The sequence below is a fragment of the Glycine soja genome, chromosome 15 (genome assembly GCF_004193775.1).
Source record: "Glycine soja cultivar W05 chromosome 15, ASM419377v2, whole genome shotgun sequence".
NCBI lineage: Eukaryota > Viridiplantae > Streptophyta > Magnoliopsida > Fabales > Fabaceae > Glycine > Glycine soja.
Window position 1 is genome coordinate 116076 of NC_041016.1, and position 16755 is coordinate 132830.

At 33.1% G+C, this 16755-nt stretch overlaps 3 protein-coding genes across 3 annotated transcripts; 2 read left to right on the forward strand and 1 right to left on the reverse strand.

Annotated features, from left to right (window-relative positions):
• The first annotated feature begins 532 nt into the window (after positions 1-532).
• Positions 533-1979, forward strand: LOC114387617. Its single transcript, XM_028347818.1, has 3 exons — positions 533-1013; positions 1106-1285; positions 1371-1979. The coding sequence occupies exons 1-3, from the start codon at positions 796-798 to the stop codon at positions 1525-1527; spliced, it is 555 nt and encodes a 184-aa protein (XP_028203619.1). The 5' UTR covers positions 533-795; the 3' UTR covers positions 1528-1979.
• A 1931-nt stretch (positions 1980-3910) lies between these two features.
• Positions 3911-9014, forward strand: LOC114388584 (E3 ubiquitin-protein ligase MARCH2-like). Its single transcript, XM_028349149.1, has 8 exons — positions 3911-4045; positions 4268-4586; positions 4704-4789; positions 5001-5147; positions 7335-7437; positions 7629-7741; positions 8010-8105; positions 8591-9014. Exons 2-7 carry the CDS (start codon positions 4355-4357, stop codon positions 8100-8102), a joined length of 774 nt encoding a protein of 257 aa, XP_028204950.1. The 5' UTR covers positions 3911-4045; positions 4268-4354; the 3' UTR covers positions 8103-8105; positions 8591-9014.
• Positions 9015-10933: 1919 nt separating this feature from the next.
• On the reverse strand, positions 10934-14669 carry LOC114388403 (uncharacterized membrane protein At1g16860-like). Its single transcript, XM_028348880.1, has 5 exons — positions 14464-14669; positions 13048-13933; positions 12618-12773; positions 11779-11990; positions 10934-11392 (listed from the first exon to the last, which is right to left on the reverse strand). Exons 2-5 carry the CDS (start codon positions 13906-13908, stop codon positions 11200-11202), a joined length of 1422 nt encoding a protein of 473 aa, XP_028204681.1. The 5' UTR covers positions 13909-13933; positions 14464-14669; the 3' UTR covers positions 10934-11199.
• Positions 14670-16755: the final 2086 nt, after the last annotated feature.

Sequence of the window (16755 nt, forward strand, 5' to 3'; positions counted from 1 at the left end):
ATATGTAATGTTTTTTTTTGTAATTTGTGAGGGCTGAATATTTTGGGATAAAAAAATATCATAAATTATAAAAAAAAACGTCAAAAGTTATAGAAAAACTGTTACAAATTACATTTTAAAAAAATTCTACAACTTATGATAAATTTTAACACACACAAATTGTCATATACGTTTATATTTATCTGAACTTAGTTCCGAACCAAAATTTAACATATTTCAATTTAAAAAATGTACTAATTTTTTTTTTGCAGACGTTAATTTATAGTTTAAATTCTCAAGTGTATTAATTATATATATATATATATATATATATATATATATATATATAATACGAGTTTTGACAAATAATATTTGTTCTATTTTAAATTATCTATCATTTTAAGAATTTTAATTTATTTAAAATAAATTTCTTATTTCGTGTAAATGGTTAAGAAATGCAGAATGATTTGAATTTTATAATAATAAGGAAAATGATTTTAACGAGTGTGATGTTTGTGTTGGGGGTAATTTTGAGAACCATACAACAGAGGATAGCCACTTATCAACAAAAAGAAAGAATGTAGAGAGGAGAGGTGAGCGATGTTGTTGATCAGAAGAGAAGAGAATTGAATCCATTCCAGATGTCATATTGTTGGCACATACACACTTTGGCGAGCAAGGCTCTTGTTCCAATTCCACAGTCACATGGCAGTATCTGTGTGGGTCTGAGTCAGAGTCAGAGGGTTCCTTGTTCTCCGTGGTGGAGACATCCTCACAATACCACCAGTATCAACAACTATCCCAGTGTCAGATGTGATGATGAAGGAATTTCTAAAATACGAGTGCCAGACAGAAACACATCCCTGTTTCCTAGACGCCATCATCCTCTATATACAAGATGATATTGATGCCAGTTCACTCCAACAACTAGTGTCCAATTCCAATGGCAAGGAGGAAGGAAACCTCTATGACTATCAGCCTGCTTTGGACCTCACCGCTCTTTTACGATCTCTCGACATACCTACCACTTCCAGGTTTGTCCCACTCCCATCACACACACACCATTACCATTTTCTTGGTTTAAAACGGTGCTTTCCTTGACTCATTATTCCAAATTTGCTGGCAGAGTTACCATTGCTACCCGTTTCCAACGAGCTTTCATGCAGCTTCTTTCAAATGCACAATTTGAAGAACTATCAGCTAGGGACCTGATGTTAACGTCTGCATTGAACACAGACTATCTCCTTACCTTGCCAACGTATGTTGATTGGAAGAGAGCGTATGAGTCTAATGCCATAATATTTAGGTAATTCCCATACACATTATTTCTGCATGTTCGCCCTTGCATATTGAATTTTATATCTCTGGTTATCAATCTTTTTTTATTGTAGGCGTGGTTACGCAACTGAGAAGCAGAAGGGTCTATTATTAATTGTGGAAAAACTGGATTACTTACAGTCTAAGCTTCTACGAAGGACCTTCTTTTCTATATCAAAACCACTAACAAAACTTGGCACCTGGATGAGCGAGGTTATATTTTTGTGGTAGTTCCATCGGTTACCTTTTCTATTTGTGTATAGAGATAGAGTCATGCCATTTTTTGGGCACGGGAAAGAGAAGATTCTTTACACATATTTTCTTGCATAAGTAGATATTTCAGAAGATGCATCAAATATGGCTTAAATACTTCCACGGTCACCAATCTTCTATTGATATTTAAATGATTCGCAAACAAGAGCTTGTGCAAAGGAAATTCAGAGTCATAAGGTAAAAGGTATAATAATTTTGAAGAGTAAGGAAAATATAACATGGATATGGAGTTATATCAGGAGGATCAGCTGCAGACGTTGTCTTTATATTCATCCACTCAATGCAATTCATTTGGTGCATGATCTTTGCTCTCCTTATATGGAGAATATGATTCAGGGGAACTTAAACTAGATCAGAACCTTATTTTAATATACTGGCATGTAAGATATGTATGAATCTTATTGAGATTACAAGCGGGATCGCATATGTTCAGTCAAGCAAACTAACCACACTGGAAATACTTTTATATGTACTAGTACATGTTGAATTTTGGTTTAATAAAATGTCAATCTATGGTTAGGCTTAAAAATATATTAACTACATGCATATTACCAACTAATACAACTACATTCAAAATTTAGAACTAAATAATTTACTTAAACTAAATAAATATTTTGTACCTAAATAATTTCACTTTTACTTATACTATATTTAATTTATAATAACTAAATAATTTATAATTTCTACAAAAAATTACACGATAGGAATTACAAAAACACAATAATAAACTTTTTTAGGAAACACCTAATTTAACATAAAAATACTTCAAACAAATACAAATTTTGCACCTTCATAATATCATTTTTTTACTTATATTATATTTAACATGTAATAACTTAATAATTCCTGATTAACAAAAAAATTTCACTATAAGGACTACAAAAAAAATATACAAAATTATAACTAACAACTAAATTAGCATTTTACTAATTCAAATAAATACAATTATTATACCTAAATAATTTAATCTTTTACTTACACTATATATAATTTGTAATAAATAAATAATTTACAATTTCTAAAATATGTTATAAAAAATACAACATATTATTAATAATTTTATTAAATCTAAATTATTTACAAATTTAAAAATAATCTAAAAAAAATTAAAAAACAAAATTTACGGATGAAGTACATCCGTATAAAGCATACTGATGTAGTACATCCGTATCCTTTATACGGATGATGTACATCTGTATAAAGCTTACGAATGAAATACATCCGTATTCTTTATACGGATGAATTACATCCATAGGTATAAATTGAAACTTACGGATATACTTCATCTGCATGTTGTAATTCTTACTTACGAATGTACTTCATATGCATACAATTTACGGATTTAGTTTATTTGTATGTTAATAATACTAGATCTATTAAAATACCAGTTACCCAGAAAAAAAAAAATGTGTACCTCCGTCGAAATAAAACCACCAACAGTAAACTTTCACCTCCACCGAATCACTACCTCTCCCAACACTTGCAAAACGACCACCAACAAAAGAAACCGGACCATAATAACAAAAACCAAGCTTTCAAACACAAAAGAAACACAGCAACCGGTGTCAATTTAAAGAAAAAACAGAGAGGGGCATTATTGGCATTTTCAAAATGTACAGGGTGCACCATCAATAGTGCTGGGTGCACCTAGCAACACCCTGAGAAGACCCCACCCATGTTGGGCCTATTAGTTGGGCTCCAAATGTCCAAGCTTGAAAAGGATTTTCTATTGGAACTTACTAATGACACTATTGGTGTGGTGCCTTTTTGGTTTATCCTAAAACTGCCCCTAGATCGAAATACAAAAAAATCATGTCTCCGTTTCATATATGGGAGCTGAAAAAACAATCAAAAATGAAATGTAATTTCATTGTAGATTCGTAAAAAAATAAAAATAATGAAAATATGATTTTATTATTTAAAATAGAAATAATGAAAATAAAATTTTGTTGTATACTTTTCAACAATCCTTCCTCCCCCCTCCCTCCACGCCTTGTGTACCTCATCTCTGGCTCTGCCGCTGCCCTTGTCCGCAACTCCTCCCCCTCCCTTGTATGCACCCTCTATGTGGGTGGGATGTGCATGACAAATTTGGAAATGGGTGGGGTGCCCGTGGCCTTGATAGTGCTCAGATGGTGCAGTGATGATCAGATCTGGAGTGGTGCGGCGGTAGAGTTGTTTGGGGTGAGGAAGGGTTCTAAACGAAGAGAGGGGAAGGGGAGGGAGTGTGAGGAAGGGTAATCGAGTAATTTTAACGTTATAGTAGCGCCAATAGCAATTTAGGGAGTGCCAATATCAACTCCCCCTGAAAATAACAAAAACAAAAATAGTGCAGGAATAGGGGTTGATATTGTTTTGATTGTTCATTCAAGTTCAAACTTGAATTTGATTCATCTGATCTAACCAATGAAATCAAAATCGGGATTCGATTGCAGTTGCAGGTCTCTCTATTTGGTGCTTATTACTTATTATTAAGGTGAGGTAAGTCTTATCTTTATGCAATCAATCAATCAATTAAGCCAGCTCGTTTTGTTTTTCGATCCAGAAAAATGAACACATCTTCTACTTGTTAGATCTTGTTTGTTTTTATTCTCTCTACAGCTCTAGCGGCAGATATTATTATTGTTATCAATTAGGCTTAGGCTTAGAAGTTAGAACAATTTACATTAACTAACTTTTTCCCCTTTGCAATTTGTAGGTTTCTTTCTTCTGTTGAAATGGTCTTTAGTAATTATAGTTCTGCCAATGAATCTCATTGTTTAATTCTGATTATACCTTTCCCGAAATGCAATTAGCGTCAAATGGTGACAAGGAAGAATGTTCAGAAAGCGAACCCATCTTGAATCATCACCATCTTCATTTGCCACCACCCGGAGAATCCTCCTTTTCCTGTGAAATTATTCCTATTTCTGCTGCTGCTTCCGGCGATGATGATTTACAAAACGTTCGGGTTGATGAGACTTGTCATCTCGTAAATGCAGATCAGCCACAATGCCGAATATGCCTCGATATTGGAGGTTTATTCACTTATTCATATCCATTCCCTTAGATGATTTCACAACCCAAGATATTCAGAGACTTACAGCCAACTTGCATCTCATATGTATTTTAAACTCTTTACTAACCTTTTTCAGGAGAAGATTTAATTGCTCCATGCCATTGCAAAGGTACGCAAAAGTACGTCCACAGATCATGTCTCGATAATTGGAGATCCACCAAGGTAACTTCATTTTTCCTTCTTGGTCATAATAATAATAATATTAATAATAATAGTAATAGTAATATCTGATTCAAATGCAGTAGAACTATCTATTTGCTTTAGAAATCTAGTGTTGATCTATTCTATGTTCCTTTCATTGTTCTGCGAAGGTGTATGGTGTATTTATGATTCTGCAATACTTACTGACTTCTCATTTCTTCTGTGGTACTAGGAGGGGTTCGCGTTTTCTCACTGTACAGAGTGCAGAGCTGTCTTCATATTACGTGCAAATGTCCCACCAGATCGGTGGTGGTTGAGATTAAAATTTCAGTTCCTTGTTGCTAGAGATCATGCATTCATTTTCATAATTGTTCAGCTGGTATGAGATTGATTACTCATTCATGTATTGTGAAATTCGTACTCCTAAGTCGTAACTCATGCTGATGACATTACCTTTTCCCTTTCTTTCCCTTTTTGTTTTCTGCTGGTTGACATCAATCATCCTATTTGTATTGATGTTTTTCATTTTCTGCTGGTTGACATGAGCCTTCCTATTTGTGTTCATCACTCCCCTATGTAGTTCTCTTGAGTCTCAGTCATTGATATTGCTGCCATATCCCCTAGGAATCTATATAGTTTCATATAGGTGAAGGTGTACTGTGCAAATAGTTGTGATGATGCTAGGAAGAAATCTCAGTTGACAATTTTCCTCTCTGATGTAACAAATCATTTTATGGAACCTCACTTCAATGTGTTTTCTTAATTAGTAGTAGTGCTTTATGGAAGGAAACACCCCTAGGTAATTCAATATTTTTAGCGTGTCTAATTTCTTCCAGAAGCACACACTGATAAATCTAGCATTACAAGCATTTTAGTTTGGTTGTACGCAAGTAACTTTTGGTTGGGAATGCCAAAGTGAAAGAACACGATTGAAGTGGATATGTTCAAGATATTTTTTCCTTTGGAAAAATTGCATGTAAATTTTTTTGGTATTATGACATTTTTAGTCTCCCAAGTATTGTAATCGTGTGATTTTGGTCCCCTAGAATTCAATTGGGGCAATTGAGCCTTTCACGTTTTCTCTCATTTACAATCAAGTCTCTCAATCCTTATTTTGTCCAATATTTAAGCAATGTTTTAAATCCCAGATAGTGGTGCGTAGTGACCGGCTCCAAAAACACTGAAGCAGGATAGCTGCTATTTTGAAATTTTTTATATAGTTTTTTATAATGTATACTATGTACTATAAATTCTAAAAAATGTTAAAGTTACTCAAAATTAATGACATTTATAATTAACAATAAAAAATCATAGATATCTTAAACAAAACATACAAGTAAATACCAACAAAAGTCAAATACAAGTTTCCTAGATAGGAATCGGTAATCATCTTCTAAATCCAAGTCTTTATCATCTTCACTATCATTACAACTGTAGATTTCATTTTTGGAAATTGAAATCCCAAAAATAACCACCCAAAAAAGGCCTAATGTCTTTGTTCAGAGGGATTTTAGAATCAACACGATGCCACTATGGTTGCAATTTGTTCTGTTACAGCCACTACATTAAACCACTCTACTACAGCAACCCTTGACTGCTCCGTACTGTTTTGCCAGTACGGCGTGCTATTCAAAAGCTTGTATTTAAGTCATTAATTTGCCCAGAATGATAAGGCATTTCATTTGTTGTTTTTTGATGTTATGATTATGAATACAATAATTTACCCACAAGTATCGTGAACTCAACAATTAAATCAATACAATCAGATTACCTTTTTAGGTCATTGTAGTTCAAATATTCTATGTTTTTAGTTGGTATATTGTATTTACTAATTGTCATGTCATGTCCAATTTACCTTGTCAGCTAATGCTGTTAAATATTTGATCAAGTCACGAAGAAGAGACTTGATTGTAAATGGGAGAAAACTTGAAGGATCCAATTGGTGCAATTGAAATCTGAGAAACCAAAATTGCACAATCATGATACCGAAGAGACTAAAAAATCAATTAGGCAAAAAATTTGTCAGTGTTATGTGTAGCCATTGGGAGTGTAGGGGAGCTCAAAACAAGAAGCTCCGCCCCTGCTCCCTAGTTTTATGTAATAGCAAATTAACATTAGTTGTTATCTATACAGTGGCTGTACATGGCACATTATTAAAATTTGTAACCTAACAAGAGCTGCAATTGATTTAGTTCCAAAGGCATAATAGTTTGATCATACACAAGTGACTAGAGTTTCTTATAATCTCAGTAACATCACAAATTATTATTCTTTATGATAGCTTTCACTGAAACTGAAACTTGTTTGGTTACTGTGGGTGAAGTGTTATAGACATAGACACATAGTAGAAAGCATATGTTTGTTGATTGTAATGTTAAATATCCCACCTAACCCAAAACCAAATCAGAATGGAGTGAAAGTGTGAAAGGAAGTAATGAAGCAGGATTTTGTTCTCAAGTTTCATTTTGCGGTTGATTTGATAGACACTATTGCTATGCATTTTAAATTTATTAAAAGTACTCACTTGAAAGATTATTTGTTACTCTACCTTTTCTAATTTTAACAGGTTGTTGCTTTCTTGGGAGTGCTTGTGTACAAATTTTATGGAGATGAACTGAGGGAAATGTTTGGTTATGAAGAACATCCATATGGATTTTATACAATGGCTGGTATATACCCATTGCTTCCCTGCAAGAAATTTCATGGGCAATGTTTGTAGCTTTTCTTTCACTTTATGTTTGTTTTATGCTAGAATGTTAAAGTTTGTCAATTAGTTGGTAAACTAAATGGTATATATGTACGCTGGTATACTATCTTAATCACTAAAATGGAAACTTCATTATATTTCTCTATGTTGCAGTTCTAGCCATTGTTTTGGTTGGTTTGCTCTATGGCTTCTTCATAGCGATAATATGTGGTCAAAGAATCAATGAACGCCACTACCATGTTCTTGCCAAACAAGAATTGACTAAGGTCTGCTATTTAATACATGAATTAATATCAATTTGACTTGTAATCTCCGGAAAACAAAAGCGTGTTATTTAAGACTAGTAATATGATTGCAACTAAACAAGTCTCTTGGTCTTAAGATATGCATTTTCAGGGAAATGCATCATTTAAATTTTTGTTTTTGTATCATTTAAGGATTACAATTGATTTTTATAAGGAATAGCAATTTATCTTTTATGAAATTTTTTAGGCATTCAACTCTTCACGTTGTTCTTTACCTTTTCAATTTTAGGAATATGTGGTTGAAGATCGAGAACATGTAAAGAATGTGCCTGAACTTGACCCCAGCCATGTGACAGAGCTAAGGATGTTGGGCCTTTACTAGTTGGTATATGCATATCCCATTCTTTCTCTTTAAAATTTATGCTCTTCATTGTTTAGATGCTAGGTTTAAACTGCTTGGTTTCATTCAACCCATATTAATGTATTATCTGTGTACAGACCTCTTTGTAGCACTTTATAGAAGGTAAATGTTGCATGTTTTTTTTTTTTTAATCTAAAATGCCAATGTTAGTCATCAAAATCATCCTCCACAATGCACCTCTATCAAATTTTTACCTTGCTTGCAACATTCTTGTGCATTGTCTATGTAAGCATCCCCATAATTTGAATTCCAATTCTTTGATGCCAATGTTAGTCATCAAAATCATCCTCCACAATGCACCTCTATCAAATTTTTACCTTGCTTGCAACATTCTTGTGCATTGTCTATGTAAGCATCCCCATAATTTGAATTCCAATTCTTTGCTTACATTTTATTTTCATTGCATCACTACTGTCATAAGAGCATCCGTATTCCTCTTCTAACTGCAGGATGCATCTTCTGCATAGTCACATTGAATTTGTTGTATTTGCGGCTTGTCTCCATGGTCCCCTTCACATTTGTAGATCACATTGGTCTGTTCAGAGTGATGCCCCATTAATATGGCTGTTTGGGCACCAACTGGCAGTGCACAGCCACATGGGTGTTGTTTATTGTACTCTATTTTGATTCTTTATTTTTAATTTATATTTTTCTGGCGAAACTTGTGAAAGAAACATGCAGTTCACCTAGAAAATTGCTCTTGTGAATCAATGTTGTTTGGTGGAGTATAAAGGAAAAAGGTGCAGATCCTATGAACATGAGATATTTTGTATTTGTAACTTGTATAAGTCCCTTGATGTAACTTATTTTACAATATTTTTTTCATTTCTATACAAAATATTATAATCGAATGTAGATTTTTCCTTTCCAAAATTTTTAAATCTAGAGCAAATACTTCCTGATTTTTTTTTTCTTTTTCAAATTACAAATAATTCCCCTTTATATTACACTAACACTCCTCTAATATTTGAAAACATTACATTGATATTCTCTTATACATTACACTAACAGCTGCATGAAAAATATTTCATACACCTATATGAAGGTATAGAGGGCGAGCCCTGGTGCAGCGGTAAAGTTGTGCCTTGGTGACTTGTTGGTCATGGGTTCGAATCCGGAAACAGCCTCTTTGCATATGCAAGGGTAAGGCTGCGTACAACATCCCTCCCTCATACCTTCGCATAGCGAAGAGCCTCTGGGCAATGGGGTACGAAGTTTTACCTATATATATATAAAAGTAAGCTATACGCAGTAATTCGTATCAAAAGCCATTTTATAACAAGTTCTTATAGGTTTATTTAACAGCAGTAAGTTACTAGAACATTAGGACTAGAATAAAATAGGAAGTTTTGAATCAAATTGAGGAACATGTATATATTCCATCATGCAAATTGCAAGGGGTGGTTAGGTCAATATTTCTTAGATTCAACTGAACCTAATTCATTGGTAGAATTGGACTGTAAAGATAATGGTGTTAACAATTTGATTTATATTGGAGTTTAGGTAAAAAAAAATTAATTCAAATATAAAATTAAATGTGTTTTATTTGAATACAATATCAATTTTGATTTAATCCAATATAATTAAAAATGGTTTGAATTGGATAACTTTTATTTTTATTTTTCTATGAAATAACGAATATATCTTGAAATATACAACAAATCTTAAAATATTTTATAATTTTTTCCCTAAATATCTTATTATATTCTCTTCCTTCTACCCATTATTTATCAAAACTTATGTTTCAATAAAAAAAAATCCTGCTAGTCAATTTGGTCGCCCAAGTGATCCTTATGTTGACTAGGGGTTGTGATGACAGCCTTGTCTCGTTTGCTTGTTTGCTTGGTTTGGTAATCATGAGTCATGTCCAATATATAAAAAATCATGGTGAGATTAAATTTAAAAATTCCAACGAAATTCTTATGAACTAAAATTAAATTTAATACCATTATGTTAAAAATTAATGAAAAGACAAAATGACAAATGAAAAGTTTAAAAAACTAAACTGAACCAATAAAAACTAAAGAAGAAAAACAAAATCAAAATTAAAATTAGAAGATTAACTATTAATTTTCTCAACTAAAAGTTATATTTCACATGAACTTGCGACACTTCATGTGAACCTATTACAAGGCACACTTCGATTTCTTTTAAAAATTGTTACTCAATTTCATGTGACAAGTATTCTGTCAACTTTTGACATTATTGGAATAAAAATATTTATAATAATAAAAACAATTGTCTCGCAACAAAAACAACCTACGAATATTTTGTTATATTTTTTTGAGTATTTTGCTTCAAAATCTATCCTATTTTGGTCAAACAGCTTATGTTTAAGCCAAAATCTAAGTCCTCTGAATGAAAAAATGGAATTAAAAAAAGAAACTCTACCGAAAGTGATTAAGCAAGTATCTTGACAGAAATTAATTATTAACATGTGAATATTCGGTATCAATAATATGATAATAAAAAAAAAGTTGGTGTTACGAAAGGTTTCCCTCTTATTTAGTCCATACACAATATGAACGGTCCATAGTCTTGTATGTGAAAATAAAATGCAACGGCATAGTGCAACTTCAATGACATCCCTACTAAAAGCGAAATAGTAAAACATGCATATAATTTATTGTTTGTACAATGCATATCATTTGGCTACCTGCCAGGCATAGACTTCAAAACAGGGGACAAAAGAAGGAAAAGTATTACTTCATGGTAACCCTCTTCCAAAATTCACTGAACAGGAAATATATATCATGCATGATATACCTATGACAATTAAAAGCAGCTAGTCCTACCGACAAACAACTCACTTTCATAAAACCACATCCATTAAAAAGAATAAACTCCTTAGGAATAATAAACGAATAAGAATTCTCATTAGCTATACAACAAACTAGGGGTTGAGAGTAGGAAAAAGAAAATCACTGATGTCAGTTGTAGACTCATCACGCTTACCAATAACACTTACAAAATACAAACATCAACCACCATTTTTTTAAATGAGGTAAGAAAATACTTCTTTAAAGAAGAATACCTAAGAGGTGTCTGGAGAGTGCAACTACACTGGAATGACATCAATCTTTGATGTATCCTCACATCTCAAAATAATACCCTCAAGGCTAGCTGGAAATATACATTTAGCCCATTGGCATCCGGTAGTCAAAGGCTCAGGAGGAGGGACAATCATAAGCACATTGTCGTTTCTTTGAACAACTCCCATTACGCTGACTGTGCTACCTTCTTTGATGTACCTACAAAAAGATCAATGGAAGTTTCATAAGAATATCCTACGTACAGAGGGTTATCCCAACTTTATTGTATTGATGCACTAAAGAGGTTGCTGTTGTCACCATTAGTACCATGATGCATAACATGAATTATACAGGGCTATTTGACACCATTACTATACAGTATACACCAATAGGAAGACCCATGACCAGATATTTGACACCAAGCAACAAGTTTAAACCCCTTCACCCCCCCACCCCCCAAAAAAAAAGAAAATTTAGTACTGTCAACAATATCTACTTTCCCCCCTCCTCAACAACTATTGGAAAAGGTTTAATCTTAACAATTTCCCTTTACACTAATATATAACTGGAGAATTTCAACTCTTCAGCAAGATGAAGAACTTTACCCTTCTTTTAATTGCATCAGTCGATCATCACTTGAAAGATTTCTCTCTCGCAACCACCGAAGAAACTCTGGGGACATATCTTTATTGTCAGGGTTAACATCAATTACAATAGAATCATCAACATAAGGAGTCACCCTTGCACCATAGCCTGTTTTAACCAATGCTCTCAATCCAGATTGGAAATCAGAAATGTAGAAGTCCACCACATGCCTCTGCATTATGCAAATGCCAAGGTAAATATTGAAGGGTGACAAACTTCAATTAACCATATTTATATGCAAAACTTCCCAACACACACAATATTCCTATCACATCAGGCATGAAGATAATACTTAGTGACAGTTAGAGAATACTCACATAATGAATAGCAGATAAAAGCCTTCAAAGTATGAATTCAAAGCTCCAACGAATTAATTGATCAAAAGCAAGGGGAGAAAAAGGCATTCATTGAAATGCTTATGTAGAAAGTTGATAATAATAATAATAATTCCCCCCCCTTTTCAAAATGCTTGAATACTCATGGAACAATAAGCTCCCAGAAATTGATCATAGTACTATACAAGTCATTGCTAGGAATAGTTTTATTACAATGTAACTTAAGTAAATATAGAGATATATTGAAGGTTATAAATAGAAGGAAAGATTACATAATTAGGTCAACAGGATATGTTAGACCATAGGAAGGAAAAAATGATTTTTTCTTGCACAAGTAAAGAAAGTTCAGAACAAACAAAAGCTAATATCTCCATGATGGTCAAGGTATATCAAGAGTATTCAAAGGTAATCTTTATTAAAATGGAAAACCGAAAAGAGAAGATTTAACATATTATTGAAATTACCTCAGCTGCTCTTAGTCCCCATGTAAAATGGCGATGCTTCGGGTTGGCTGCTTTTGAATCCCACCCTCGATATTCAAACAAGCTTGTAGAAGTATACACACATCTAGGAACTTTTTGAAAGGAGGACTCCAATGGAACATTACCACAGGTAACAACCTTCAAAATGAATAATAGACCATTGGCATTCCTCTCTCATATATGCTCACACACACAACAACAACCAGAATGGGACAATCACAGATAAAGAGACGAGACACCCAGAAACCATTCAATTCAAGTCATCGATATCCATCACATAATAATCAGTCCCTTATCCACAAAGACAAGGATGGTTAGTTGTGCATGCAATCATGCTTTTTGCATGACTCTGTCTTAATTAATCAAATATCAATAATATATACATGTATGTGTCAATATTTAATATACATACCCCAGAAACCTTCACAAATTGCCCATTCTTGGCAGTTCTAAGCTCAGCATCAGGATAACGAGAAATGAAACCAACAATGGCTGTCCTCCCACAACAACTGTTCCAAGTGAACAATGCGGCAACAGCACCAAAAAGAACTACTACAACAACAAGGAGAATGGCATTGTGGACAGCTCCAAGAATAAAAGCACCAGCAATGAATCCCATAACAAAAATCAGAATTACAGACCACAATATTGGCTTTGGGAAGTTCCTCCTGAAGGAATATTCATCATCTAGGCTAAGAGTGGTCATGGCTGGATTGTGGGTTACAGAAGTGTGTGATTTCATTGATCCTGAAAACTCTAATGGACCGGATACCTTCCTTGGAGCCCCAGATGAATTTAGAGGACCAGATGTAATAAGACCAGTCGTAGGAAGAACATGTGGAATTGGACCAGAGTTTTGGCGTGTCACTCCACCAGATTGCGGTCCAGAAGACTTCTTCACAGGCTCCCCATGTTTATTCAGTGGACCAGAATTGGTCTTTTTCATTGAGAGTGAAGCAGCCATGCCTCCAGAAGATGTGGTATAAATAGAACGAGGTGCAGTATTTGGCAAGATAGGTCCAGAATGTGAAGCAGCAGCTGCAAACGATCCAGTCCGTGAAGGAGCATTATTTAGCTGACCAGATTTTCTAGATTTAGAAGCATCCATGGGGATATCAAACATTTTCCCTAATTCTCCTGATTTCTTGATGTCTCCACCAGTGTAAGGCATGGCAACTGAGGTCATTGTTGGAGTTCTTTCTTTGGGCTGTTCAGGGCGACCTGATACATACAGGCCATTGCTGAGCTGATGAGATGGGAATCTAGAACCCATCAGGCCTGTTTAAAATACCAGTGCGCTGCAACAAAGTGAAAATGACAGAGAGATTGAAAAGCTTAAACGACATGGATTTGAAGAAATCAAGTGAAAAATACATATATTGTAGCAAAGAAATAAAGATGTGATAGATGTAGTGGAAAATAGGCTTTGTAATGGGGAGGTAGGAGAAGATAACAAAGAGAGAATCGAAGGGAAGGGAAGGAAAGCTTGGAGTTGAAGTGAAGAATGAAGAATGAGAGAAAAAACAAAATCATAAGTAGATGACTGACATTGCCTAAATGTAGAATGGTAAAGTGCATTTAAGGAGAAGAGCCAAGACGGTGTCGTCATATTAAGTTAATATTATCTCTGAAACAAAAAGGCGTGAGTGTGGTGAATGGAAAATTGAAGATCTAAATTCTCAACTCAAATGAACAGGACAGATTGAGATCTCTACATCTCTCATGCGAGATCCAGAAAAAAATTGAGATAGCAGTAATGTACTAGTCATACAATGCAATGGAGAAGAAGATCTGTACAAAGGAAAGTGAAAGTGAAGAAGGTGTGTACCTGTCTGTCCAGAAGAATCGTTAGGAACAGGGATGATGCACAGTCTCAGATACACACAGATCCCATCTTCTCTTCTGCTACTCCACTCACTCACTCTCTCAGTTCCCCAATCACCACCACAAAAAATAAAATTACTCTCTCTTCAACAACTGGTTTGGGTAAGTAAGTAATTGGGTTGTCTCGTCCCCTCTCCATAACTAACACTATACATTAATCAATCAATATTTTATTTTATCTCATCGCTTCGTTACCCGACCCCACATAACTACAACCCTCCTTCTAAATACAGTACTAACGTAGGTAAAAACACTTCATTTCTTTTTTCAATCTATCACCATTTTTTTTTTGTCTTATTCTCCCCATTTTTTCCGCTAACATGTCGTATTGTCAACATTTTACCTAATTTTAAATTATATACCATTAGGTGACAACTTGTAATGTTACTAATGTACTAGTTTATAAAACAACTGACAGTAAAAAAATTCTAGGCAAATTTATTTTACTAAATATTTGATCACGATTTATTTTATCATATATAATTCAAGTTAATAATTAAATGTGGAAAACACGGTCATGGACATGGTAACATAGATTGATATGGGTTTAAGATTGAGAGACTTAAATTATACGTAACCCTGTATTTATTTTAATGTAATTTTCGCTTAAACCATACGAAAAACACTCTCCAACCACCTAAAACCATACACCATAGTTTACGTAAGGATTTCAAATTTCAACCTTTCGCTTGAAATGGATTTTAATAAGCAAGTATATATTATATGACTTTTTAAAAATACTAGTTATTATACATTATCAATATAAAAACTTGTATATTGTCAATTAATAAGAAATTACTTTTTACATTATTTTGCGCCGTCTAGTTTAATGGCTCTTTTCTGTTATGTTGGCACACCGCACACCGCACACCAACTGTAAAGTTTATCTGATCTTATAAGGAGTGAAAATGATGAAGACAGATATGTGCATAGTTGCCTCAACTCAATTCCAGCCCATGGAATCAGTTCAAATTTTGCAACCGTAACTGGCTTTTAGCTGGAATTTCGAGGGCACCAGCACATGTTACCGGCATTTATTTTCTCTTTCTTTGCCTTCTAGTTTCCTTTTTCTTTTTTGACAGGTCTTATTTCCCTCCCCTCCCTTTCTCTCTCCGATGTTTGTTACCGTGCCATTGTTGTTGGTTTATTATTACTTTTTTTTTATTAGTTTTAAATTGTTTAAAATTAATATTCTTTCAATATTATCTCTATGAATAAACTAATAAACATTAAAGGTTTATCTTTCTTTCATTTGCACACCATTCTAAAATTTACTTTAATTAAAAATATTTTATAAAAAAATAATTAATTCTCCAAGAGATATAATAAGAATTAAGTTTTTAATTTAGACTTTATAATAGGAATAAGAGAGAGACTATCTATTAATTAGAGCATGGTAGATTTTTGTGAATCCAAAAGCATCATAGATTCATAATGCAGAAGTATATGGCTGCTGCAATTATACTGTTGGTGTACGACTGCAAGCTGGTTTGCGTATCTTCAAAGGCATATCATTTGTGTTTGTTGTTTGGTTTGTCGGAGCGAAAATACAAATTTATTTTACCTTGAGAGTCACCAAAAAAATATTCTCTAGTAACTTTTAATTATTTAATTAACTACTATTGCTATTGGCATAACATACAGAAAGTTTCTGTTCATTATAATTAATATAAAAGAAAAAAATGATTCGTGGTTTACTCATTTGGGTATAGTTCAAGTTCAAGATTTATCTATTTGTGAGTTTTTTAATAATATTAATTTATCCTGAATCAAGTATGTTAATCAAGGAAATGAAAATATACATATTTAATGAAAAATATTTATTATACTAAAAAAGCATTTCACGTTTTCCTTTTTCTGTAATAAAAAATTATTAATAAAATGTATTAAATATTTCTTAACTAATATTTAAATCACTTAATAGTAAAATTTCCAAAAAAAAAAGAGAGGTATATATGTTTGGAATATAATGGGAAGGTAAATATTAATAATATAATTTTTTAATATACTCTTTTAAACATATAATGCATTATTAATTTGAATTTATTAAAGCTCACAAAATGATATAGGTTTATTTTTTATTTAACAATCAAGCCTAACTTATCATTCATTATTATTTTATAAATTCCAACTAGTAATAAATAGTAAATTAGAAAGAGAATAGCAAATATTGTATTGTTAAGGATTTGTATCCTTCCCTTATAATAAAACATATTGGGTTAGAGATAAAAAGAAA